Source organism: Saccopteryx leptura, chromosome 11, assembly GCF_036850995.1.
Source record: "Saccopteryx leptura isolate mSacLep1 chromosome 11, mSacLep1_pri_phased_curated, whole genome shotgun sequence".
Taxonomy (NCBI): Eukaryota; Metazoa; Chordata; class Mammalia; order Chiroptera; family Emballonuridae; genus Saccopteryx; species Saccopteryx leptura.
Window position 1 is genome coordinate 79,347,795 of NC_089513.1, and position 26,506 is coordinate 79,374,300.

General features: G+C 52.3%; 1 protein-coding gene across 4 annotated transcripts in view; it reads right to left on the reverse strand.

Annotated features, from left to right (window-relative positions):
• Positions 1 to 26,506, reverse strand: part of RIPOR2 (RHO family interacting cell polarization regulator 2) — a 147,187-nt gene that overhangs the window by 98,587 nt on the left and 22,094 nt on the right. For 3 of the 4 annotated variants that reach the window (XM_066352651.1, XM_066352650.1, XM_066352655.1), the window contains exon 1: positions 12,353 to 12,500. The exons of the other annotated variant lie outside the window; for it this stretch is intronic. In XM_066352651.1, coding sequence (XP_066208748.1) covers positions 12,353 to 12,500 — 148 coding nt within the window. Of the gene's footprint in view, positions 1 to 12,352; positions 12,501 to 26,506 lie in introns of those variants that run through there. 4 annotated transcript variants of the gene reach the window in all.

The following is a 26,506-nucleotide window of genomic DNA, read 5'->3' on the forward strand; positions in this document are numbered from 1 at the left end:
CTTCTACCCTGTCTCTGTGGATGTGACCGCTCTGGGCGCCTCACTCCTGTGGAGCCACGATGTAGTTGTCGTTCGTGATCACGTGTTTCACTCACCCCGATGTTCTCACGGTTCCTCCTATAGCAGGTGTCAGACTGCCCTTCCTTTGCCGGGCTGAGTAGTATTCCGCTGTGTGGACACACCACATTTTGTTTATCCATTCATCCACAGATGGACACTTGGGCCGCTTCCCAAGCTGGGAACAATGTTTGGCTGTTGTGAACGTAGCTGTTACAGACAGATCTCTTCAAGTCCTTGCCCTCGATTCCCGTGGGTCTGCGCCCCGATGTGGAATGGCTGGGTCACCTGGTCGTTCTGTCTTTCGTTTTTCGAGGCGCCTCCACCCTGTCCTCTGTGGCGGCCGCACCGTTTTATATTCCCACGGACAGCGCACGACGGTTCCTGGCGCTTTTAGCAGCGAGACGCCTCCCATTGGCGGGGCCAGAGCTGCCCAGAGAGGCTCCAGTGGAGTTAAACATTGCCGTTCCTTCTAACGCTTAGCAACCGAGGGAGCGTAGTGGCCCCACTGAACGTGCCTGGGTGTGTCCTGGGGGCCTGTTTCGAAAAGGCTTTCTTTGTCCTCCAATTAACATGCAGGTCGAGTGGACGCACAGCAGTCTGCCTTCCCGATGAGGAATGAGGGGCCATGGGCAGGAGCACCACTTGGGGACGGTGGGGACGGTGCAGGCTCCATTAATCCCGTGCAGCATGGCTGGTGCCCTGGGGCCTGGCAGTGGCACTCCTTGGGGAGTGGGCAGACTTGTGGGGGCGAGGGAGGAAAAGCCAGGAACACGGCCTCGAGCCCTTACTGTGCAGAGAGGACCAAGGGCTTCAGCTCATCCCAGGAGGCCACCAGGAAGGAGCGCCCGGTGACTGAGGCAGAGGTGTGAGTGGCAGGGCCCTGGGCACCCTGTGTGTGCTTCCCTTGTCCGATTGGTGCACGGGCTGGGAGAGCAGCCCCCCTCCCCACGCCCACTCACGGTCTGGGAGAACAGACCCCCTCCCCACGCCCACGCACGGTCTGGGAGAGCAGACCCCCTCCCCACGCCCACGCATGGTCTGGGAGAGCAGACCCCCTCCCCACGCCCACTCACGGTCTGGGAGAGCAGTCCCCCCCCTCCCCACGCCCACGCACGGTCTGGGAGAGCAGACCCCCTCCCCACACCCACGCACGGTCTGGGAGAGCAGACCCCCTCCCCACACCCACGCACGGTCTGGGAGAGCAGACCCCCTCCCCACACCCACGCACGGTCTGGGAGAGCAGACCCCCTCCCCACGCCCACTCACGGTCTGGGAGAGCAGTCCCCCCCCTCCCCACGCCCACGCATGGTCTGGGAGAGCAGACCCCCTCCCCACGCCCACTCACGGTCTGGGAGAGCAGTCCCCCCCCTCCCCACGCCCACGCACGGTCTGGGAGAGCAGACCCCCTCCCCACACCCACGCACGGTCTGGGAGAGCAGACCCCCTCCCCACACCCACGCACGGTCTGGGAGAGCAGACCCCCTCCCCACGCCCACGCACGGTCTGGGAGAGCAGACCCCCTCCCCACGCCCACTCACGGTCTGGGAGAGCAGACCCCCTCCCCACGCCCACGCACGGTCTGGGAGAGCAGACCCCCTCCCCACGCCCACGCACGGTCTCACTGCGTTCCTCCCTTCCGTGCTGTCTGTCGCCTCCTCTGCCCCCACTCCGGGGCTGCCCTCCAGTTTGTCCTGGACCCCTGATTTTTTTTGTCATCCTTCCCCTTGGTTATGACACAGCAGTGTCGTAGGGTGACATACATTTTCTTTAAAAGAACGCTTAATTAACAATCAGTGGGGGGGGGGGAATCCCCTCTTAAATGGGGATTTGACAATGAAAACAGCCCCAAGAAAGGGGCAGGGACGGGATGGAGGGAGAGATGGGTAAGAGACACTCAACTACCTAGGAGGCAAAGTGATTTCGAAGTCGTTGACCTAGACCCTGGGTCGCCAGGCTGTTTCTGTAAAGATAGTAAATATTTTAGGCTTTGTGGGCCCAGAAGTAATATAATAATAAGATTATCAGATAATTCTATATTACAAAAACCCCCAACAAACCCAAAACCAAAAACCCCCAAATTTCTCATCTTTTTATGACCAAAATTAAAACTATAATAATAATAATAATAATAGGGGTTTTTTGGTTTTTTGTGTACCGAGGAGAAGAACGGAGCTGCTTTTCTTTGGGATGACGTTTTGCTTAGCTGGAGTTCATGGCTGGAGCTCTCCATCATGAAGTCAATTGCAAAGGTTCATCTGTGAGACCCAGTCTAATCTTGCAGACTGGACAGAGGCAGGCAGTTGTCTTTCCAGGAGTGGGGTCGATTTGGGTTGATCCACTCCTGATCCACCCGGTGGCAGCCGGTTCCACTGCCAATCTTAGCCAATCGGTTCTGTTCCCTGGTTATAACTTCTATCAACTGGTGCTCAATACGTATGTGTCAAATGGCTTACACTGGCTTGATCCTGCTAACTGGTACTCTGCCCCGTATAGGATTAAGCAACTGAGCTAATGTTTGTCTCCTGTACAAGTAATGTGCACATTAACATATAGTATTTACACACACACACACACACACACACACACACACACACACACGATCATGATTTTCTCCAGGAGGCTTGGCCACTGAAAAATACTTAAAAAGCAATGAAAGTCAAAACAAAACATAACCAAAAAAACCCCACCTCTAACGGGGGACATTGTGAAGGTTTCATTTAAAATCTTAATTATTTATTACTGTCCCTAAACGCTGTAATGCATATAGAATTCAAATTTCAGTGGGTGTTATCTTTAAATCAGAAACATTTTAACACATATAGATGGAGAGGCAGTAACTAGGGTATGTTGACTGCAAGTAAGTATTTATTTACCCAAGGGCTCTTAACATTGTTACAGATACTGTTAAAGAAAAAATGCTTCACCCACAGCGTTCCTGCCCATATGACAATACTCAAAGAATTTTCAGAGGGAGCCCAGATGGGTGCAAGCCATGAAAGAATGGGGAGGAAATCACTTCCTTATTCTGAGCCAAGCGCTGGGGTTATTCCGAGACCTGCCCTGGTCACCCGGTGGAGATCAGATAGCCGCCAGGCTTGTTAATTCACGAGCCAGGCGCCGCGGTGTTCCCAGGCAGGCGCCCGGGGCGCACAGCGTCCGCGGCGCGGCTCTGCTCTCGTCAGCTGTGTCCGTGCCCATCCCAGGCCGGGAGCTGGAGAGGGGAACTGAGTCGACGCGGGACGCCGGGGCAGCTGAGGAAATCACGCTTAAATAGTCACGGACCCTTACGTAGTACGTCCTTAATGATTTTCCATTACCTCATCTCCTTTGACTTCTTAGTAACACTTTTTAGGGAGAGGACCACAATCACCATTGTCATCAGATCACCATGACCACCATCATCACCACCATTGTTACCATGACTACCGCCATCGTCACTAGTATCACCATCAGCACATCATCATCATTACCACCTCTGTCACCATGACCACCATCATCACTATTAACATCACCACCATTGTCATCATCATCACCACCACCACCACCACCACCATCACCATCATTACCACCTCTGTCACCATGACCACCATCATCACTATTAACATCACCACCACCACCACCACCACCATCACCATCATTACCACCTCTGTCACCATGACCACCATCATCACTATTAACATCACCACCATTGTCATCATCATCATCACCACCACCACCACCACCACCATCACCATCATTACCACCTCTGTCACCATGACCACCATCATCACTATTAACATCACCACCATTGTCATCACCACCACCACCACCATCACCATCACCATCATTATCACCGTCACCACCACCACGACAACCCCCTCCTCATCCTCATCCCCATTATTAGCATCATCTCTGTGTGGCAGGTTAATTTGTCTTATAAATCAAACTGCCCAGTAACTTGAACCAGGTCTTTTGAGACCCAATATGTTGTCCTTTCTACGATGCTACCTTTCCCTCAGTTTGGAAGTCTGAATGGCACACCTCAAAGAGTTAAAGACAATCTTCTGTTTGGCAGCTCTAGACTTTTTCTGTGCCAAGTACTTAGACGAACAGCCTGGCCGGAGGAGAGGCCTGACCCTCTGCTGGACGCTGTTCGCAGGGCAAGCACTCACTATTTTAACTCAGGTTGTAGAGGGCAGGGCATTCAAAGTAGCAACATCTTCCGAAAAAGCTCTACTAGAAGATTTAAAATTCTAAGTTATGTTTTTAGTTTTTAGAGATGTTTTGGAGATGACTGGGGGGGGGGGGCGGAGGCTTGTCCACCCTCGAAGACATCCTTGGCACCCTTCAGCGTATAAGCCAGACATAGAGGAGGATGTTTTCCCTAACATCCCAGTCACATAATTTATCTGAAAGTGGTTAAGAGCGCCTTCCACAGATGACATCTGCACATGTGATTCTTGGACATACTGTTCTCCTTACTTCGTGGCGCTATTATAAATAGAAGGATCCCACCACAGAAAGTGCTTTCATATCTGCTAGCTTTTGGAGTTTCCCGAATGCCGATCCACAGAGACCACACAGTCCTCGGCAACGGCTCAGCCTTGCTGACTTGATTTGTGACCTGAAAACCAAGTTATTTTCTCTGTTTCTTAATGCTGTACTACTTACACTGAACGGACAGTTTGGAATGAAGTCAGAGGGGGGAGGGAGGGCCCAGCTGTTTGAGTTGCATAGCGTAAATATTTAAACTTTTAACTCCTAACGATCCAAACACCCGGAAGGAAAAACGACAGTGAAAAGACGTTCTCATAACCTCATCACGGTCCAGGGGGGCAAGTCACTTGTCCTCCCTCTTTATTGGATTTAGAAATAATTATTTCCTAGGGTTAGAGCTCATAATACCGCAGAGGAAACACCCCGCCCCCCCAAGATCTTTTCTCTGTTTATTAGGCGATCTGTTAACAAAAATCTTCACACGTCTCGACGCACTGTTTTCTCTCTCCTTCGATTGAGAAAGCAGAAACTTCATCCCTCTAAAAATTCACCTTTTCTTTACTTTTCTATGTTAAGGTACACTTTTATTTTATTTTATTTTTTACTTTATAAAGATCCATCATTCATCTTTCAGTGCCTTCTGCCTGAAGCATCTGTTAAGCAAGTCAAGGCACGAAAAAGCATCAGATAGGAGACCCCATGTGAGAGAATGAGGATCGCATATATTATTAATTTGCCTTCTGCAGTAGAAAGGGCTCTTCTGCCTGCCTCTTGTTGCTTCTCCAGCATAGCTCGTTTCCTCTTAGAAATATCTAAAAATGATCCAGTACCTTGTTCTCTTTTTTTCCTCGAAGGGAAATTCTAGGTGACCAATAAGATACCCTCTTTCTACACAGCACCAAGCTAAGTGGTTTTCCGTTTAAAGGACTCGGCTTGTCTGTTGCAACAGGGATTGAAGACGTCACACTCTGGACAAACCCCCTTCCCTCTGGCTGTTCACCAGCTATGGGGTCACCACCCTCCTAGTCCTCCAGGCACATCCACGTTTCAGGTACCGCCGGGGGGGGGGGGGACATGCTGATGGTGGAGAAAGTGCCACAAATGTCGGCTACCCCACCAGGCACCTGCGTTTGGGGGTTCCGTCTTCTTCACTCCATTTTTACGGGCTAGGACCGGTCGCTGATTTATTTTTATTTTTATTTTCTTTCCTTCTCTGCCTTCCTTCTGGAACTTGAAATAGTCGCTTCAGTTTGACTCAACTAATACCTTTCCCATCTTTAAAAAAAAATCTCTTCTGGCCAGGGCACACAGGAGAAGCGCCCATCTGCTTCTCCATCCCTCCCCCTCTCCTTCCTCTCTGTCTCTCTCTTCCCCTCCCGCAGCCGAGGCTCCATTGGAGCAAAGATGGCCCGGGCGCTGGGGATGGCTCCTTGGCCTCTGCCCCAGGCACTAGAATGGCTCTGGTGGCGGCAGAGCGACCCCCCGGAGGGGCAGAGCATCGCCCCCTGGTGGGCAGAGCGTCGCCCCCTGGTGGGCATGCCAGGTGGATCCCAGTTGGGCGCATGCGGAAGTCTGTCTGACTGTCTCTCCTCGTTTCCAACTTCAGAAAAATACAAAATAATAATAATAATAATAATAATAATAAATCTCTTCTGAAATCAACTGAACTGCAGAGACACCTTCGCTGAACATCACAGCTGATTATCTGGCAAACGACCAAGAGGCGAAATTTAGCCTTCCCCCAAATAAGTGAGAAGTTGAGCCTGCCGATACTTGCTGAGCGCACCGGAGCATGTGAGGCGGGAGAAGGGGTGAGTCCTGTCCCCTGAACGGAGGTGTTGACTTCGGGAAGAGAAGCGACCACTATCAAGGAGTGGGGGTGGGGGGTGGGGCGTACCTCCTGTTTCTCTCACGGTTTTGGTCGTAACAGCTACCCATTTAGTTTTCTCTCCTAAGACTGTTCTGCCCTGTGGACCATGGCCATAGACTTCTATAGAGGAGATATCGTCAGCATGTCATGTGCCATTCCTAAAAGGACCTTGCTGGCTGCTCAGGGAGACGCTAAATTAGCATTTAAAAAAACGTGGTGTTTGTCATCTTGGGCCCCTTTGGGCTTGGCCCAATCTCAACGGGCCACGGCGAGGTCACTTGGGGGCGGACCGGTGGCCCAGAGCCCACGTAGCTCGAGTGCAACGTGCTATTTTTAGGCCGTGCCCCTGACATGACACCGTCTCTTTGGCAGCAGCCAGAGCAGGCTTCCCAGACGTCTGTGGGAACGGGACTGCTCCGCGGTCATCCGGGGCAGAGGTCACGCAGAGGCAGGCATCGCAGCGGGGGCGGCGCCGAGCCTGCGCCCAGACCCGGGACGGAGAACGCAGGGAAGGCGGTGGCCCCACGGAGCTTTCCTCAAGGAGGAACGTGTCGTTCTAACGCAGTGGTGGTCAGCCCGGTCCCTCCCGCCCACTAGGGGGCGCTCCAGCTTTCATGGTGGGCGGTAGCGGAGCAACCAAAGTATAAATAAAAAGATAGATTTAACTATAGCAAGTTGTTTTTTATAAAGATTATTCTGCCAAACTTAGCAAAAATCCGACATAAAGAACTTGGTAAGTAATTATTATTATATGCCTTCACTTGCTGTAACTCTGCTTTATAAATTTTATAAAGTAAAGTGACTTCCCTACTTTATAAATCACCATGACTGTGGAACCGGTGGGCGGTTAGAAATTGTTACTACTAACAGAGATACAGAAGTGGGCGGGAGGTATAAAAAGGTTGACTGCCCCTGCTCTAAAGCAACCTCGGCAAACCGTGAACGCAGAGAGTGACTGACTTCTTCCAGCTCCGCCTCCTCCTGCCCTCCCTCCAATCCCGTCAGCTGGGGTCCACTGGAGACCCCAGATGTGGACATTGTTGAGGATGGTCCAACATAGCGAAGCCTCAGTCATCACTGCCCGACGACACAAAACGTGGCTGACCAAGCAAACAGCACCGACGCCACTCTCTCGAGCCGCAGTTCCGACGCACTGGATCTTTTTTTTTTTTTCCAGAGGCTACGACTTAAGCCGCCCGAACTTTGGATTTATTGGTTTTGTATGTAATTCAATCTGATCTTACTGTCTTCCTTCTTGCTCTGAATTTTGGCAAGGACAAGTGTAAGTCCCTACAGAAGGTCAAAATACCCTAGACGACAACAGATGGCACCCGTGTTTACCTGTTTTGAAGAAAATTTCCCTTGGCTTACTAAGCGGTCGACACAGAAAGCCAGAAAGTAGGCATCTGCTTCCTTACACTTCTTCTTCTTCTTTTTTTTTTTTTTACAGAGACAGAGAGTCAGAGAGAGGGATAGACAGGGACAGACAGAAAGAAATGCAGAGAGATGAGAAGCATCAATCATCAGTTTTTTGTTGGACACCTTAGTTGTTCATTGATTGCTTTCTCATATGTGCCTTGACTGCGGGCCTTCAGCAGACTGAGTAACCCCTTGCCCGAGCCAGCGACCTTGGGTCCAAGCTGGTGAGCTTTTGCTCAAACCAGATGAGCCTGCGCTCAAGCTGGCGACCTCGGGGTCTCGAACCTGGGTCCTCTGCATCCCAGTCCAATGCTCTATCTGCTGCGCCACCGCCTGGTCAGGCTTTTTTTTTTTTTTTTAATAAACTTTTTGCCATTTTCTTGCTCTGTCCAGGCTGACGTTCCCTTTGACAGGAAGACACTGCTCACTTCCTGGGCTTGGTTCCACGTGAGTAGCATGTTTTCCCCAAACACCTGCTGGAGGAAGAGCGGGCATCAGCTGGTCTAAGGACAGTGGTGGAGGGGACGTCCTTTTGCAAGTCTATCTCCACCTGGGAGGGTTCTCCTTCTCTGAAGAGGTCGGACTCACTTTCCTGGAGGCAGGGACGCAGGACAGAAGTGTTCTCAGACGCAGCCCCAGCTCTGGGGAGCATTTGAAGGTGTGACAAAGCTGTGCCGTCCCCTGGGGGTCTTTCCAGAAGCCAGATCTTCAGGGGCAAGGGAGTGTCCAGGGAATCCTTTGCACCTATCATTGGTGTTTTATTATTCTAATCGCTGTGCTCCACCACAGGTTACTGAGCAGTGCCGAGAATGTTGGCAACACGGGCTTTGGTTCTGAGTCAGGGAGCGGTGCAGCCTTAACTTGGGCCAAGGAGTAATTCTGGCTATTAACCCACCCACTGACCACTCCTTGGGGGACAGTCTCTTCCCACACATGAATTCTCTTCTGTTCTCTAAAGCTGGCCAAGGGCCTCCACTGTGCCTGACCTTTTTTCCTTTACTCTCATCATCATCATCATCATCATCATCATCACAGTTATATCATGACTGTGTTATATTATGACCCACCCAGCTAATATGACTAACACACACCAGGCTGGCCGTCAAGAAGGCAGAGGGAGAAAACAGGGGAGAGCCCTTTCACTGGATGAGTTTGAAACAAGGATGAGAAAGGCTTCTGTGGTTCCACCTGGCTGGTTCCTCAGTGCCCTGGTGATCGGGTCAGTCGTTCTCCCCAGGAAAGGACAGTCTATTCCAGGCGTCCCCAAACTACGGCCCCCTGAGGCCATTTATCCAGCCCCCACTGCACTTCTGGAAGGGGCACCTCTTTCATTGGTGGTCAGTGAGAGGAGCACATTGACCATCTCATTAGCCAAAAGCAGGCCCATAGTTCCCATTGAAATACTGGTCAGTTTCTTGATTTAAATTTACTTTTTTTTTTATTTTAAATATTGTATTTGTTCCCGTTTTGTTTTTTTACTTTAAAATAAGATATGTGCAGTGTGCATAGGGATTTGTTCACAGTTTTTTTTATAGTCCGGCCCTCCAACAGTCTGAGGGACAGTGAACTGGCCCCCTGTGTAAAAAGTTTGGGGACCCCTGGTCTACTCGATAGTTACCAATAGGAAGATGGTGACGTTGTTGGTGTTGTTTGGAAAGCCAGCCTGTGTGTGTGTGTGTGTGTGTGTGTGTGTGTGTGTGTGTGTGTGTGTTTGGAGGGAATAAATACTGAGGTTTCTGGTGATAGCTGGCTGACAGCTTCTCTCTCTAACCGCGGGCAACTAGCACCCTCTACAACAAGAGCAACATTACACGGCAATGCCTCTTCCCTCTGCGAACCTCAACATTTTCTTTAACCACAGAACACCTTAGCCGACGTAAACAGGATCTCAGAAGAGCAGTTAAAATAAACAAACAAACAAAAAATATATATATATTTGTGAGCACAACTCACTTTGTTTTTCTCCCCAGATCTTTATGGGGTCCATACAGCTGAATGAATTAATTTATTAATTAATTTATTAATTCTTTTTTGGCTTTTAACCAAATGGACCTACATTCCAAAGCTGTGTGCTTCTAGCAGGCAGGAGTCCTTTAAGAATGTGTCCATCACAAGGAAATACGGTTGCCCTAGCAACCAGCGCCTGGGCATTTTCTTCCTTTGTGTTGGAGGGAACTCGTTGTACCCAGAGCTGCTTGCGCTCTTAGGCAAGCTAACGAGAGCCTGGAGGGCACCCACAGGCATGGGTTCTGCCAGGGGGGCGCGGTCCCTGGGGCAGAAAGGACCCAGGCGGAGAACGGTGGAGTTTAAGACGATCTTAGAGCATGTGACCTCAACCCTTCGGTTTCATTTAGATGGAGAATGAATGAAGCCCACAGCGGGTGAAAAGCTTGTGGGAGGTCCGCCAGCCAGGTCGCGGCAGGGGCAGGCTGCTAGCCACGTCTCCAGGATGGTTTCTACAGCAGCACACCTCTGACTGGTTGTTTCTGAACCCAGGTTCCTTAACTGAGGCCCAGGTGGAATGTACTCGGTTAACCGGACACGTGGAAAAGCTCTGTGCTGAGTCACTTGGTCACTTTCCCACGATTGTGAATGTACAATAGGAATTAGTACGGACTGGTGCTTATTGTACGAGGCACAGCGTTTCCCCTGGAACAACAGCTAGTTGACCTGCACGCCTGGGAGGCTTGGACTCCATTTTACAGGTGAGTAAACTGAGGCACACAGAGAGATGAAGCACCCTGCTCAAAGCCACTGAGTGCACTAGTGGCCACGCCCAGGCAGTGCAACCCCGGAGAGCAGCTCTGGCTGGTTACCCCACACGGGAGCTTGTGGGCGGAGTGACACCCTTCCCCTGGACAAGCTTCCGCGTACACTGGCACACGCGTGAGGCGTGTGACTCTGGAAACTGAACACAAATGCACCGGATGTTGGATTCACAAGGATTCTCCCTCTAATTTTTTGGAGATGAAGTTAACTGAGATAATCGGCCTGGAAGGTAATAAAGCGTGTCACACGTGACATGCAATGCCAGTATTGGGACTCTAGCTTGACAATATCTGGGTAAAGCCAACAGGCATCGCTGTCCCTATGTCCACACCGGGGGCACTGCGGTTTAGCAAGATAAAGAAGTTGCTTCACGTCACGTAGGTAGTGCGAGGCAACGGGAGAATGTGAACCTAAACCTTGTCTGCCCCCCACCTTGACTCTGGGCCATGCCTGCAGAGGTTGAAACCATCAGCTAGAGTCGCGGATGCTCCCGGACAGACAGAGCTCATCAAGGGGCTGTGCTGGCGTCTGACCCCTGCAGGGTGGGGCGCACACTACCCGCAGTGCGCACATCGGTCTGCAGGTGGCGCCCTTTAGCACCGTCACCAGAAGTAACGGGAGGAAACGCCTTTGGGGGGAGACAGTGTGGCTTGGCCATAATAACGTCCGTGAGCATTTTTTTTTTTTTACATCCTGAAGGCAGACAATATCTCAGGAGGAAACACCTCCAAGTTGAACAAGGCACCCCAAGAGCAATGGCAGTGGCTGTGCCACCCCGAGCACCTAACAGCCTGGAAAGCTCCAGAACGTTTGTTCTTTCAAACCGACTTAAGCTGCCATCCAAGCCCGGCTGGTGGTGTCACCTGTTCCTGAGGCCAGGACAAAACGACAGAAAGACGGACGTCCAAACGTTTAGTTAGATGTAAATCCTAGATCACTCAGCCTGGAAGCGGGTCTCAGTGCCTCGGCCGTACATGCACCCTGGACATTGCATTCAGTGAGCTTCTGTGCTTGGGTGGTCCCAAACAACTTACAGGTGCCCCTTAAAAAATCACTTGATAGATAATGGTTTCTTTGGGGGAAACGACCGAATGTGTGAGTCCAGAATACCCTTGAGTCAGGCAGCTCCGCAAAGCTCTTTGGACACAGCAGCCGCAGATGACTAGCATACCGTTTAACAAACTATAGAAATGATCCCTGAAAGTATAGTCTTAGCATACCGTTTAAAATCACAGTGCTACTGTGGCCACCTCCCGCTGCCCAGCTCCGACAGTGGATGACACGGGAGGTGTCCGCCCCCTGGAACATAGAGGGAGAGGCAGGAAGAGTTGGAGTCTGTCCCAAGGAAGAGTGAGAGAAAGGTCAGAGGGGAGGGGCGGGCAGTGCAGGTGAAGACAGTCGGTTCCCTGGAGAACCACCTGGTCCATTTGTCCACCTGTGCCCAGGCAGCCCTGCTGTGTGCCTTCCTCACGGTGCTGGACCAGAGAGCTCCACAGAGGAGGAACGGAAAGATTTAGTCCTATTTGCCAAGCAAAACTCAACCTTATCTAGTCACAACAACGGAAAAGAAGTGTGTGGGGGCACTGTGCCCTCCGCGTCCTGACTCCGCGTGCCGCCTCCGCCCTTGGGCACCGAGATAGCTGGGTGCCCGCCACCACCGTCCCATCTAGAACGCATCCAAGCTCCTCAAATCCCTGCCCAAGCCAGGCAGGCGTTTCCAGCGGATCCGAATGGCTCCAGCCAGGAGGAGGTGTTTACCTTCACCAAAAATATCATCCTCTTCGTTCAGCAGGAACTCCTCGGGGTCCAGAGACTGCATCTTGGCCAGGGTGGGTGGGTGGTCAGCGTGTGGCAGGGGCTGGCAGTCCCGGTCCTGCTGGCAGCCTGGGCGTCCGGGCTGCCACATTGCCCTGGGTGGTTTCCTGCCCCTGGGCGGTTGCCTAAGCCCCTGGGGGTGGGGTGGGGGGTGGGGAGGGCTGCTTCCGCATCAGCCCCGGAGAGAGCAGCTTCATTCATTCGAATAGGCTCCCTGAGTCTTTTGAAGGCTGCATTCCAGACGGGGTCCTCCTCAGCGCCCCCCAGGAAGGAATTTCTCTGGAAGGGGGCTGCAGAGCTGGTGGGACCTTGGATTCTATTTCCGACTCACGGCTTTCACATTTGCTGGATGAGGACAGGGGGCTTTTCACCGTGGTGCACATATGTCTGAACACAATGGGTCGTGTTGAAAGAGAAGGGCTCCCATCTCTCCCGTCTCGGGTTTGTTTCAGCGACAATTTCTCTGAAAGCAACTGGCCCCTCGGCTCAAGCCAGCGGTGCCAGCATCTGGAGGGACAGGGCTGTCACCGCGCTCTGCGTCGGGGCGGTTGCCCTTTTTTTTTTTTTTCCTGTGCAAACTTCCTGCGTTGCGGGGTGGAGGGGGGTTCCGAACTTGACAACAGCTTAAACCTAAGTGAACACACGGACCCCCAGGCTCTGACGGGGTCGATGAGCTCGATGGCCAATCGCTAGCGTGCGTCCAGCAACCTCCGTTTCACGATATGTCCATGGACCCAGTTCTGATTCTTCAGACTTCATTGCTGAAGGAGACGGGAGAAAATGTGACTGCAGGCTGCCCCCCACCTTGGAGGGAGCTGTCACCACCCGGCTCTGCGTCAGTACGGGGCGGGGACATCACTCATCACTGTAGCCAGCGCCCCAGTGTGCTGAGGTGTGTGTGGCTGTTCAAACACAGATCTGGGCGTGATATTGCACCTTCACGGGGGTAGGGGAGTCCCCGGGGAAGGCGCTCTGGTGTTCTGTGGTGATGTGGAACCTCTCAGGGGGTCAGGAGCCCAGAAGATGCCAATGGAGAAGATGGTGGGGAGCTCTGGACCCCGAGGCTGTTGTTGCCTTTGGGCAACTCTCCACTGAGCGCCTTGTGGTTTCGGCAGGTTGTATATGCCCAGAGCCCCTCCAGTCAGGGCGGGTTTAGTTCACAGTAAAGCAGAGAGGAGGGCGTGGAGATGTCCCATAGACCCTCCGCCCGGCACGTGTGGAGCCATAGACCCTCCGCCCCGGCACGTGTGGAGCCACAGACCCTCCGCCCCTCCACGTGTGGAGCCACAGACCCTCCACCCGGCACGTGTGGAGCCACAGACCCTCCGTCCCCGCACGTGTGGAGCCGTAGACCCTCCGCCCCCGCACGTGTGGAGCCATAGACCCTCCGCCCGGCACGTGTGGAGCCGTAGACCCTCCGCCCCCGCACGTGTGGAGCCACAGACCCTCCGCCCGGCACGTGTGGAGCCACAGACCCTCCACCCCCGCACGTGTGGAGCCATAGACCCTCCGCCCCGGCACGTGTGGAGCCATAGACCCTCCGCCCGGCACGTGTGGAGCCACAGACCCTCCGCCCGGCACGTGTGGAGCCATAGACCCTCCGCCAGGCACGTGTGGAGCCACAGACCCTCCGCCCGGCACGTGTGGAGCCATAGACCCTCCGCCCGGCACGTGTGGAGCCATAGACCCTCCGCCCCCGCACGTGTGGCGCCTCCCCCGCTACCCACACCCCCATCAGAGGGGCGCCTCAGTTCTAACCGATGAGCCCACCACGGATGCGCCACCGGCATTACTGCGAGTCCACAGTCTGCTTAGGTTTTACATCTGGAGAGGTGCATCATCGTGGTCACCCATGGTGCTAACGAGTGCTCTTGAAGAAGCCTCCTGGTGCTACTTTCCAAGCTGAGAACCCGTCCTCTCCTCCTCCTGTGCGTGCACCCTTGAGATTCTCCCAAGGAAAAGCATTAAAAATGGGGCTGGGCCCTGGCCAGTTGGCTCAGCGGTAGAGTGTAGGCCCGGCATGTAGAAGTCCCAGGTTCTATTCCCGGCCAGGGCACACAGGAGAAACACCCATCTGCTTCTCCACCCCTCCCCCTCTCCTTCCTCTCTGTCTCTCTCTTCCCTTCCCACAGCCAAGGCGCCATTGGAGCAAAGTTGGCCCTGGGTGCTGAGGACGGCTCCATGGTCTCCACCTCAGGTGCTAGAAAGGTTCTGGTTGCAGCGGAGCAATGGCCCCAGGTGGGCAGACAGAGCATCATCTCCTTGGTGGGCATGCCGGGTGGATCCCGGTCAGGTGCATGTGGGAGTCTGTCTGACTGCCTCCCTGCTTCTCACTTCAAAGAAAAAAACAACGAGGCTGGAGAAGTCCAGCCGTGAGCCGGCGCCACCCAGAGACATTCTAGGTGCTCAGCTGTGAAGAGCTCTCAGCAGAGGGCTCCCCACTGCACTGGCTGGGTGGTTCCCACGGGGCGTGTGCAGACCAGGAACCCCCATTGCCCTCAGCCAGGGGTGGGACCATCCCCAGCGGAGAGTTTGGAAATGTGTGTAGGGGGGTGGGGGTTGCACAACGACAGGGATTTACCGGTATTTAATGTCTTGGTATCCTTCCTGCAATGCAGGGTCAGGCTGAAGGGGAAGAACTGTTCAGCCCAAATATCCCTCGTGCCCTGCCCCCACTGGAGAACGGCAGGCGCCAACAGCTGGAGCTGACGCCTTCTGGCACCCCACCCCCACCCCACCCTGACACATGCAAGTGACATTTCTGCTCAGTTTATCTAAATTCACTGAATTTAAATGGGCCCGAATTGTATGACGGTGGAGCCACTATGGAAAACAGTATGGAAGTGCCTCAAAAAATTAAAAATAAGGCTACAGTATGCTCCAACAATCCCCCTTCTGGGTATTTATCTAAAAGCACTAAAAACAAGATGCTGAACTGATACATGCACTGCAAGGTTCACTGCAGCATTATTTTTATTTTTTTTAGAGAGAGAGAGAGAGAGAGAGAGAGAGAGGGAGAGATGGACAGAAGAGGGAGAGATGAGAAGCATCAATTCATAGTTGTGCCCCCATAGTTGTTCATTGATTGCTTCCTCACAAGTGCCTTGACCGGGGGCTCCACCTGAGCCAGTGACCCCTTACTCAAGCCAGCGACCTTTGGGCTCCAGTCGGTGACCATGGGATCATGTCTATGGTCCCACGCCCAAGCCAGCTCAAGCTGGACGCGTCTGCTCTATTCACTGCACCACCGCCTGGTCAGGTCATTCTAGCATTATTTATAATCGTCCAGATGTGGAAGCAACCCAGGTGTCCATCAGTGGGTGAGTGAGGAAACACAATGGGGTGTGCACATACAATGGAATGTTATTCAGCCTTAAAGAAGAAAGGATACCCTGTCATACGCTCTCACTCGCTGAACCTTGAGGACATCACGCCAAGTGAAGTAAGCCAGTCACCAAAAGGACAAGCACGGCATGATTCCACTTAGATAAGGTACCCAAAGCTGGCAAAAGGGTAGACACAGAAAGCAGAAGGGTGATTGCCGAGGGCGGGGGAGGGGGAGAGGGTGTTGTTTCATTTTGCCGGACTGAGAGTCTCGGTCCGGCAAAATGAGAAAGTTGTAGAGGTCTGTTGTACAGCCACGTGCCTGCAGTTATCAACACTATAGTGTAGACTTAGACATTAAGAGGGTAGATTGACGTGCTCTGTTTTTCACCATGCACATGGGCCCCGACGTGGGATAGCTGGCTGTGGGCCGGAGCTGCGTCTGCTGTGGCTGGAGGGAGGGGGGGGGGGACTGCGTCCATGTGGCTGTTACAACGTTTCCTCTTCACAGCCCCAGAGGCCGACGCTATGATCCCATGTACAGACAGAGAGCTCAGCGTTCCTGGGAGTCCACAGTCACGTGCGGCAGATTGGACGAACGCCAGTGATCTCACTGAAACAGCTATGGAGCCGCTGCGGGCGACTGGGGTCACCGCTGCATCCCAGCGGATCTCGGGGGGTCCTCACCGCTTCCGCTCTCCCCTACCTCAGAACCGCCAGCCACCCCAGCCCAGCAGGTTAGCTGAACCCCTCTAGGCCCCTGTCCATATCTTGAAGTGGGAACTATGTTGACAGCTTTCTGAGATGGGTTGCCTTGTTGAACTCGCAGTTCATCTGTTGAAGTCCTAACCCCCCAGTACCTAAGACTGCGACCCCATCTGGGAACAAGGCCACTGCGGATGGACTTGGTGAAGATGTGGTCGTAGTTGGGTAGGGCGGGCTCCCAATCGCGTGGGACTAATCCGTGTAGCGAGGGGAGATTTGGATGCGGGAGGAAAGCCATATGAAGTAATGACCAAGAGCTATTCTTAGTCCAGGCGCACCGAACACCACCCAGGAGCCAGTGGGCACAGGGCAGGTCAGGAGCCACATCTCGTTTCATGACCCCAGAAGGAACCGGCCCGGCCGACACCCTGACCTTGGACTTCCAGCCTCCAGATCTCCGAAATAAAACATTTCTGTTATTTAAGCCACCCAGTTTGGAGTACTTTGTTATGAAATTCTCCAGCGGCGGGTAGAGGAAGTGGTGAACTTGTCCTCTGGTGCAACAAAAGGTCACATTGGATGACAGTTTCCTCCTCTGAGATGCTGGTTGTTTTTTATTTTTTTATTTTATTATATTATTTGTTTATTTTTACTGCGCGCGCGTGCAAGTGACAGAGGCAGGAAGAAAGATGAGAAGCAACAACTCATAGCTGCAGCACTTTAGATGTTCATTGATTGCTTCTCAAATGTTCCTTGACCAGGGGACTCTGCCAAGCCAGTGACCTTTGGGCTCAAGCCAGCGACCATGGGGTCATGTCTATGATCCTATGCTCAAGCCAGGGACCCCGCGCTCAAGCTGGTGACCTTGGGGTTTTGAACCTGGGTCCTCAGCATCCCAGTCTGATGCTCTATCCACTGTGCTACCACCTGGTCAGGCGGTCATTGTTTTTTTAAAAACAACAAAACATGCAGAAATGTTCATAATTAATAAAGAAAAGAGTCCATGCTTATAACCTGAATTCTCACACTACAAAATACAGATACCGTGTCCATTCTCCTCTGTTTAATACAACACACATGTGAGCCCCTATACGGTCACTTAAACGTTCCCCCCTGGGACTGAAATTCAGTAGCATCCATCCTCATGTTTCCCGTGGAAAAGAATGTGGAACAAGTAGGGGCAACGTGTCCAGAAACAGAAAGGAGAACAAAGTCGCAGAGAGGAACTGAAAGTTTGAGGAGCGGTTGGAATCAAGAAAGAAAAGAAAGTTACAAACCCACAGAACCAGAAATAATCTTCTCTTTGGATAACTTCGCCGGTAAAAAAAAAAAAAAAAAAAAAAAGGACAACAACAAGAACACATAAAATGTGTCTCACCACAGAAGGCCACAAGCCAGCGGCTGGGACCGAAGGGACATAATTGTTAATGGTGTTCCCGTTTTCACGTGGCAAAGAGGCGACACCCGCCTCACGGGACGGCAGCCCCTCCCGGAGGCGTTGGATGTCCTCCTGCTGACCTTCCTCCAGTTTTGGGGGCACCTCTTGGCTGTACGGGGTCACACTCCGGGTCACTTACTGCAGGTGCTGGGCAAGCCTGCTGGGGAGGATTGTCTCTTCAGAAAGACCAGGGACATTGAGGGCAATTGCCCAGTGAAGGATCCACCATCCACTCTGGAAGGAGCCTAGGAGAATGTCTAGATGGCAGTGAATTTCAACAGGTGGGCTGCGGCAGGCACCCCGGTGAGTCACAAGAATTTTTAAAACACATGACATCTGACTATTGAGCCAGGGGCACTGACCTCTTTTAAACCCTTAGATTGTCAAATGAAAATATGACAACAGCCAACACAACAATAGCTGTTCGGTGTGAATGGATCAGAATGATGCCCATCTTGCCTGGTCTGTGGTGGCGCAGTGGATAGAGCGCCAACCTGGAATGCTGAGGTCACCAGTTCGAAACCCTGGGCTTGCCCGGCCAAGGCATATAAAAGAAGCAATCAATGAACAACTGAAGTGAAGCAACTATGAGTTGATGCTTCTTGTTCTTCCCCCCTCTTCTTTCTCCTCTCTCTGTAAAATCAATAAAATCTTAAAAAAAACTATACCAAGTCCTGGTTGGTTGTCTCAGTGGTAGAGTGTCAGTCCAGCATGTGGATGTCCTGGGTTTGATTCTTGGTCAAGGTACTTAGGAGAAGTGACCATCTGCTTCTCTATCCTTCCCCATTCCCCCCCCCTTTTCCTCCCACAGCCATGGCTCTATTGGAGTGAGTTGGCCCTAGGGACTGAGGATGGCTCCATTGATGGCCTTATCTTATGTGCTAAGAATGGCTCCATTTGCTGAGCAACGGAGCTACTATTCCCTAGATGGGCAGAGCATTGCCATGTAAGGGGCTTGCTGGGTGGATCCCGGTAGGGTGCACGTGGGAGTCTGCCTCTGCCTCCCCTCCTCTCACTTAATAATAAAAAAAAATTATACCCATCTTTTCTTTGTCAGGTCAGCAAAAAGTGTAATTCTGGGTGTGCCGCAGAATTTTAGTCCTTAGTTTATGGGTGCAGGAACTGTGAAAGGTTGAAAGTCGCTGCTCTGTGGGAAGACTAGCACAGGATGTGGTTTGCAAGGTCAGAGCCTTGGGCTAAATGTAGGATCGTTGTGAGGAGTTAACCTGCAACGAGTGACTTTTTTTTTAATGGCTTAAAAGGGACTGATTCTGAGATTTGACAGAACAAAGTTTTCATCCTGGCTTGGCTGCTCCCTATCCCTTTGACTGAAATTATTGAATCTGACTTAGAATCCATAAAATGGAATAATAATCTGTAGCTCAGCCCTCCTTCCTCTCTGCTGTCCTTGTCAAACAAATCGCATCTTCACACATCTGTGTGCCCGTCAGTACAGGGTTGTAAGATTGCTGTATGCAGCTGTCTTTCACATAAGATGGGGGGAGTTAGAACAAGATGTTCATACAGGCTTTTCTATGTACTTATGCAAGTGCCTTTGCTGATGTTCTTTATCTTTTTTTTTTTTTTTATGGCTTCAACTTACTGTCCAGTGCCCTTTTATTTCAACCTGAAGACCTCTCTTTAGCATTTTGGATGAGACAGGTCTAAATTACATATATTCCTTCTAGAATTGAAATTCCGCAGCTTTTATATATATTTATGGAAATATACTCATTTCTCCTTTGTTTTGTTTTTTATTTTTTTTAAAGATTTTTTCCCTGGCCAGTTGGGTGTGTGGATGTCCTGGGTTTGATTCCCAGTCAGGGCACACAGGAGAAGCACCCATCTGCTTCTTCCCTCTTCCCCCTTCTCTCTCTCTTCCCCTCCTGCAGCCATATCTCAGTTGGAGCTAGTTGGCCTCTGGTGGTGAGGATGGCTCCACGGTCTCGCCTCAGGTGCTAGAATAGCTTGGTTGCCGAGCAACGGCCCAAAATAGGCAGAGCATCACCTGGTAGGGGGCTTGCTGCGTGTATCCCATTCAGGGTGCATGCACACGGGAGTCTGTCTCTCTGCCCCCCCTCCTCTCACCTAATTAAAAAAAAAGATTTTATTGATTTTTACAGAGAGGAGGGGTTGGGGGAAGGAGAAGTAGGAACTCATGGTTCAGTAATTATTTGTCATATGTGCTTTGATCAGGCAAGCCCAGGGTTTTGAACTGGCAACCTTAACATTCTAGGACCATACTTCATCCACTGGGCCACCATGGGTCAGCCTCTTCTTTATTCTTGAAGGTTAGTGTTTCCAGATATAGAAATCCTTGGTTGACATTTTTTTTTCTTTCAGGACTTTAAATGTACTGCTCACAATAATTTAGGGGATACTTTATCGCTTCATATTCATTTTGAAACGTCCTGATTTCTGTGAGCGGTGTACATTCTTTGCCATCTCCTGCAGTTTCTAAGGAGGAACCCCTTGTGGGTCTCATTCGGGACCCTGTGGATGTGGTGAGTCCCTCCTCTCTTCCTGCTGCAAGTTTCTCTCTGCGTTTTTGGTTTTGGCAGTTGGATTATGATGCGCAAAGGTGTGGACTTCTTTGAGTTTATCTGCATTGGAGTTTGTTGAGCTTCTTAGATGTATAGAGTAATGCTTTTCATCAAATCTGGAAATTTTGGGCCATGATTATTTTCAAGTATTCGTTCTGCCCCCCTTTTCTCTCGCTTTTTCTTTCTGAGATTCTCACACAATCCTCTGAAGCTCTAATCATTCCTTAAAAATCATTTTTTTAAAATTTTGTTCCTCAGAATAATCTCAAACTCTTAAATCTGCTGATTTCTTCCTTTTTTTTCCCTTTTGACTATTTATCTGAGAAGTTGCCTTCACAATTAAGATAAAATTCTGTTGGGGAAGGGGAGGAATGGGTGGAAATAGGAATTCAACCAGAAGAAAAAGGAGTGAGGTCAAGCACATTCAGATCTCAAAGAGCATGTTCACGTGCTGTTTGCACGGTCCATGGTGACACATAGGGTGACACATATGGGTGCCGACCCTGCGTGGACAGATCAGGGCCAGGACGCAGGATTGGGGGCGGGGGTCTGGGAGGCACGTGGCAGCGGTGGGCAGGGGGTTTGGGAGGCACGTGGCAGTGGCGGGCGGGGGGGGGGGGTCTGGGAGGCACGTGGCAGCGGTGGTGGGGGGGGTCTGGGAGGCACGTGGCAACGGCGGGTGGGGGGGTCTGGGAGGCACGTGGCAGCGGTGGGGGGGGGTCTGGGAGGCACGTGGCAGCGGCGGGCGGGAGGGGGGGGTCTGGGAGGCACGTGGCAGCGGCGGGCGGGGGTCTGGGAGGCACGTGGCAGCGGCGGGCGTGGGGGGGGGGTCTGGGAGGCACGTGGCAGCGGTGCCTGGTGTCCGAACATCGCAGAGGGAAGCCTGGGAGCTCCGCCCCTGGGCCCGCACTAGCTCTCTGGGCGGTGACCCATTCATCCCCTGGACCTGGTTCTTCTTGGCCTCCGAAGGTCTCCCTGGGGAGAGCCATGAAGGGAAGGGTTTGGAATGTGGGGCTTGTTATGTTCTGATTTTGGCCAGATGTTTTGAAAGCCCTTCCCCGTGTGGCTCCTCTTTCATGTCTAGGTCTTGGTGACCTCTGATGATGCAGAGATCAGAAAAATAATTTGGGAGAAAGACGGCTTGCAAACACTGCCTTCAAAAAAATGAACGTCCAGTGCCCTCTGCCTCCCCCCCTCCTCTCACCTAATTTTAAAAAAATATCTTACTGATTTTTACAGAGAGGAGGGGTTGGGGGAAGGAGAAGTAGGAACTCCTGGTTCAGTAATTATTTGTCGTATGTGCTTTGACCGGGCAAGCCCAGGGTTTTGATCTGGCAACCTTGGCATTCCAGGCCCATACTTCATCCACTGGGAGGGAGGGAGGGACAGATGAAGGGAGGGAGGAGAAAGAGGAGAAAGCAGGAGGAAGGGCGGAATATTTCTCTTTTGGACAGAGAGTAAGTAGTTCCAGATTGCATTGGTGGGTTGTTTTTTTTTTCCTGAAAGGCTCCGTAGGAGGGTATCCAGAGACACTGCTGGATTTGAGATTCCAGCCTTTCTGGAAGCTCAGGAATTCCCTGCTGGTGCTGCGGGAGGCCACCAGGCAGAGCTGGGGCCCGCTGTCCGCCTCTGACACCTGCCACGTCCACTCCCGGGTTCTGGCTAGTTCTCCTTCCCGGGGCTTCACACCCGCTTTGTCAGGCACCTGAGAAAGGCCCCGGTGTGTGTGGGTCCATTTGCATGGAAACAGCGGAGATTTAGGGACTGAGCTGTCACCACCCCTCCTTTGTGTGGGGGGCAGGCTGGACCCCGAAGGCTCCTCCCCAGACCTTCCCGGTTTGTCTCCTTTTGTTCGGAAGTGGAAGGCACAGCCAAGGGGGTCAGTGGAGACAAAACCTGGAGAAAAGACCAGACCTGCGTGCTGTGTGCCCTAGGCGCTAGCTCAGGGCACAGCGCCCCCCCCCAGGTGGTGGGGGTGGGTGTGTTGGGGGGGACTGAAGGCCCCTATGGCCCTGACCCGGGCTCTCCAACATTCCCCGTCTGTCTGTGACAGCGGTGAAGGACTGGAGTAGCTAAAGCGTGCGGCCTCCGTCTGTCCCTGGAAACAGTGTGGGCCAGGCACACCTCCACGCGGGTGCAGAAGGAGGCTGACTCAACTCAGCTCTCCAGTGCTTCCCAGTTCAGTGAGCGGCCTTGAACTCCGTGGGGGAAAGGGAGCTGCCCTGTCCTTGCTTCCTTCTAACTAAGAGACAAAGCTGGAGGAGGAGGAAGAGGAGGAGGAGGAGGAGGAGGAGGAAGAGGAGGAAGAGGAGGAGGAGGAGGAGGAGGAGGAGGAGGAGGAAGAGGAGGAGGAGGGGGAGGAAGAGGAGGAGGAGGGGGAGGAGGAGGAGGAGGAGGAGGGGGAGGGGGGGAGGAGGGGGAGGAGGGGGAGGAGGGGGAGGAGGAGGGGGAGGAGGGGGGAGGAGGAGGAGGGGGAGGAGGAGGGGGAGGAGGGGGGAGGAGGGGGAGGGGGAGGAGGAGGAGGGGGAGGAGGAGGAGGGGGAGGAGGGGGAGGAGGGGAGGAGGAGGGGGTGGAGGAGGAGGAGGAGTAGGGGGGAGGTAAGGGGGAGGAAGAGGAGGAGGGGGAGGGGGAGGAGGAGGAGGGGGAGGGGGGAGGGGGAGGAAGAGGAGGAGGAGGGGGGAGGAGGAGGGGGGGAGGAGGAGGGGGAGGGGAGGAGGAGGGGGAGGGGAAGGGGGAAGGGGAGGGGTGGGGAGAGGAGGGGAGAGGAGGGGAGAGAATGCTGTCTTCATGCTAAACACAGTCCTTGACCATGGAGATGACCTGGGAGCCCGGAAGACAATGGTCTCAGCCCCCTCTCCAGGGCTCCTCTGTCGGCCTCTCTCTCCAATGATGGCACACGGGAATTTGCAGATTTTCGTTAGTTTGCCTATTTAAAAAAAAAAAAAATGTCCCCTGTGTGTGTGAGCCGAGGTTGCCCCGGGGAAATCCCGCATTTCTAGCAGTGGGTCTTTATTCTGCAGGGCGGGAGCCCCTCGCCCCTTTCCCCTCTGTCCCGCTGGGCTGGTCCGATTTCTCTCCCAGTGGGGAGCTGTAAAAAAAACCTCTGAGTTTCCACTCTGCACATGCGAGTCAGCCCCCCCCACTCACCCATGCAAAACGAAACCTTTTTTTTTCTTTTCCTAGAACCATATCTGGCCCGACAACAGGGTGCCGAGCACCGCCCATCCTCTCTGAGACCACAAGCAGAGCGGAGGCAGTGAACCAGGCTGGTAAACAAGGGTGTGGACCCCACAGGGTGCGGGGTGGGCGGGGCAGAGGAGGAGAAATAAAACAAGAGGGGAAGCCCCCCACACCCCCAACTTCAGGTAGGACGTGAGCAGAGAGAAGCCTGCCCTCCAAAAAAAAACCCAAAACAAAACAGGAATCAGAAACCAAAATGTGAACCTCAGGAGAAAGAAACCAGCGTGAGGTCGGAGGGCTTGAAAGTTGTTCCTCCAGCAGATGCTAGACCTCCCCGTGCCCTTGAGGGACCCCAGGGCTCTATAAACCGCAGTCCTGCCACGTTCAGCACTCAGCAGGGAGGTGCAGGCAGAGGGGACAGCAGGGCGGAGTGTGAGGCCGTCTCCCAGTCTCTGCAGGTGAAGGCATTTCCCAGGACACCGGGGCCACCCGGTTTGGGGAAATGGTTCCGGCAGGGCCAGTTTCGTGGGAGTTCTCAGCGCCTCTACTGAACAGTGAACAGCCCTGGGGGGCCTGGCTCAGGGGCTGATCAGGGCCAGGGGGTGGGCTTTCTCTGCAGAGAGCCGGACAAATGTCACCTCCCCTCCTTCCAATCTGTGCCTTTCCATCTTCTAAGGTCATGGAAACCGTGGGGGTGGCCACGGGCAGGGGTTCACTAACCCCCTCGGGTGAAAGAGAGGCCCCAGGGACCAGCAGCTGGGCAGCCAGAGCTTTAGGGAAGGGCCCCCCCCTGGGGGAGGGCATGGACCCACCCCAGAGGAGTGGCCTGCTCACGGAGAAATGTGAGAAGGGCGGGTGAATTAGGTTCTTAGAAAATTTCATCCGATGTTTCAACAAAGTACAGAAAGAGGAGGCGTTGGGTACTGGAAGAGGGTGGGGAGGAGGGGGTGGGGGAGGGGGCAGGCCTTCTCAGTCACTCCTCAACCTAGATGTGACCTCCCACCCCAGGCTGCAAATGCTTGCAGCCAGCAGCCTGTGGCAGCCAGGAGGTGGGGTGTTATTTCTAAAAGGGTGTGAATGTCTCGGTGTCAGTATGGGGCAGGGTGCTGTGCAGGGAGCACCCAGCATCCATGCAGGAGCACCCAGTAGGGCCCTTTCACTGGGCGGTATCTAGTAAGAGCTTCGTGCAAAGGTGACGGGCAATTCGTGATGATAGATCTGATCCGATAACGAATAATTCTGCTACATTCCTGCTTGGACCAGCCAAGCCTGTGACGGGGGATATTGGGGATCATCTTCTTCACCCCACACCCCACAGCCCTTTCCTGCTCTCGGGGAGCTGGGGCCCCTAGGGTCTCACGGTGCCCTTTGTGATGATGGCCTCAGTTTCTCCCAAGAGATTGAGGAGTGCGTGTTGCTCCTTCTCGTGAGTCCCTTGTGAGGGAAGAGAGGGAGTTCCGTGTGACCGTCCTCACTTGATTGTCGGGGAGACAAGGAGAGAGGGGAACAGGCCGCGTAGGGCCCAGGTCCTAGCTGGAGTCCCTAGAGCAAGCAAGCTGAAATGCTTTCCAAGTGCAAGTGGGTCACGACTAGACTAGACAGACAGACATCCCTGCCAGGGAAGTTCTTACAGAGAAGGCTGACTGGCTCCATTTCAGTGTGTGTGGGGGGAATACATTCATTAAAAAAAAAAAAAAAAGTCCCAAGTGCAGATAACAGATCAGACACCAGGCAAAGGGGCTGAACTGGGTTTGCTGCAGGGCGGTGGGGGGCTGGCTCCTCCCATCTTTTATTTCCTGTCTGTCCTCTGCAGTCTCCTAGAACACACAGGGCAGGTGTTAGACTCCACTCCACAGGCACGGGTGAAACTGATCAGCTTTAGACTTAGAGCTCCTAGAAGAAAAACGCCAAGCAAGACCTTCGAGCCTGATGGGAACCAGCGGTCCCCAGACCTTTTCTAAATAAATGAGAGGCGATTCCTAGCCCTCTCGAATCCCATGAGCGAGCAGACGTTAGAACAGGCATGGCCAACATACGGCCCGCGTATTGAGTTTATGCGGCCCGTGATTAAATTTTTAATATTCTCCTACTACTTTAAAATCTCAGCTATTCATAAGTGGAAGCGTCTTTGATTATTGGAAATTGAGATATTTAAGAAGATAGTGATACGCGGAAAAGAATTCTGTGTGTGACTAATCTAAGGTTAACTTCCAATAATTGGTCAAATGTATTCGTGATACTTCTTTATTTTTTAAAAAGATTCCATTATAAAGATTTACAACTTTTGTACTCATCTGTACTCGATATGAACTGTTTGACGTTTAGCGGGGATGTGAAACCCACATTCTTTTAGGCGGAGTTTGCCAGTGCGCACCCAAGGTCAAACAGTTTGTTATTTTTGTGGGCAAGTGTGTTGAATCCAGTGGCATTGTAGCATAGACAATAGCTGCAGCTGATAACTGAAAACGTGTCCAGGCTGTTTGTAAAACGAAATAATTGTTTTATTTGCGATATGATCCCTTAAAGCTCATCCTATTAATTAAATAGTTTCGATTGATTGCGATACAGTTTGGATATTTATGCAGTATGTAATTATATTTTTATTAAAATAATATTGTACATTAATATTTTTTCACTCACATTTCTTCATAAATTTACATAATAAATTTTGTTTACTTAAATGAATCGTTTTTGTATTTAACATTTTTTTTTTAATATAATTTTATTTTTTTAATGGGGTGACATCAATAAATCAGGATACATATATTCAAAGATAACAAGTCCAGGTTATCTTGTCGTTCAATTATGTTGCATACCCACCACCCAAAGTCAGATTGTCCTCTGTCACCTTCTATCTTGTTTTCTTTGTGCCCCTCCCCACCCCCTATCCCTCTCCCATTCCCCCC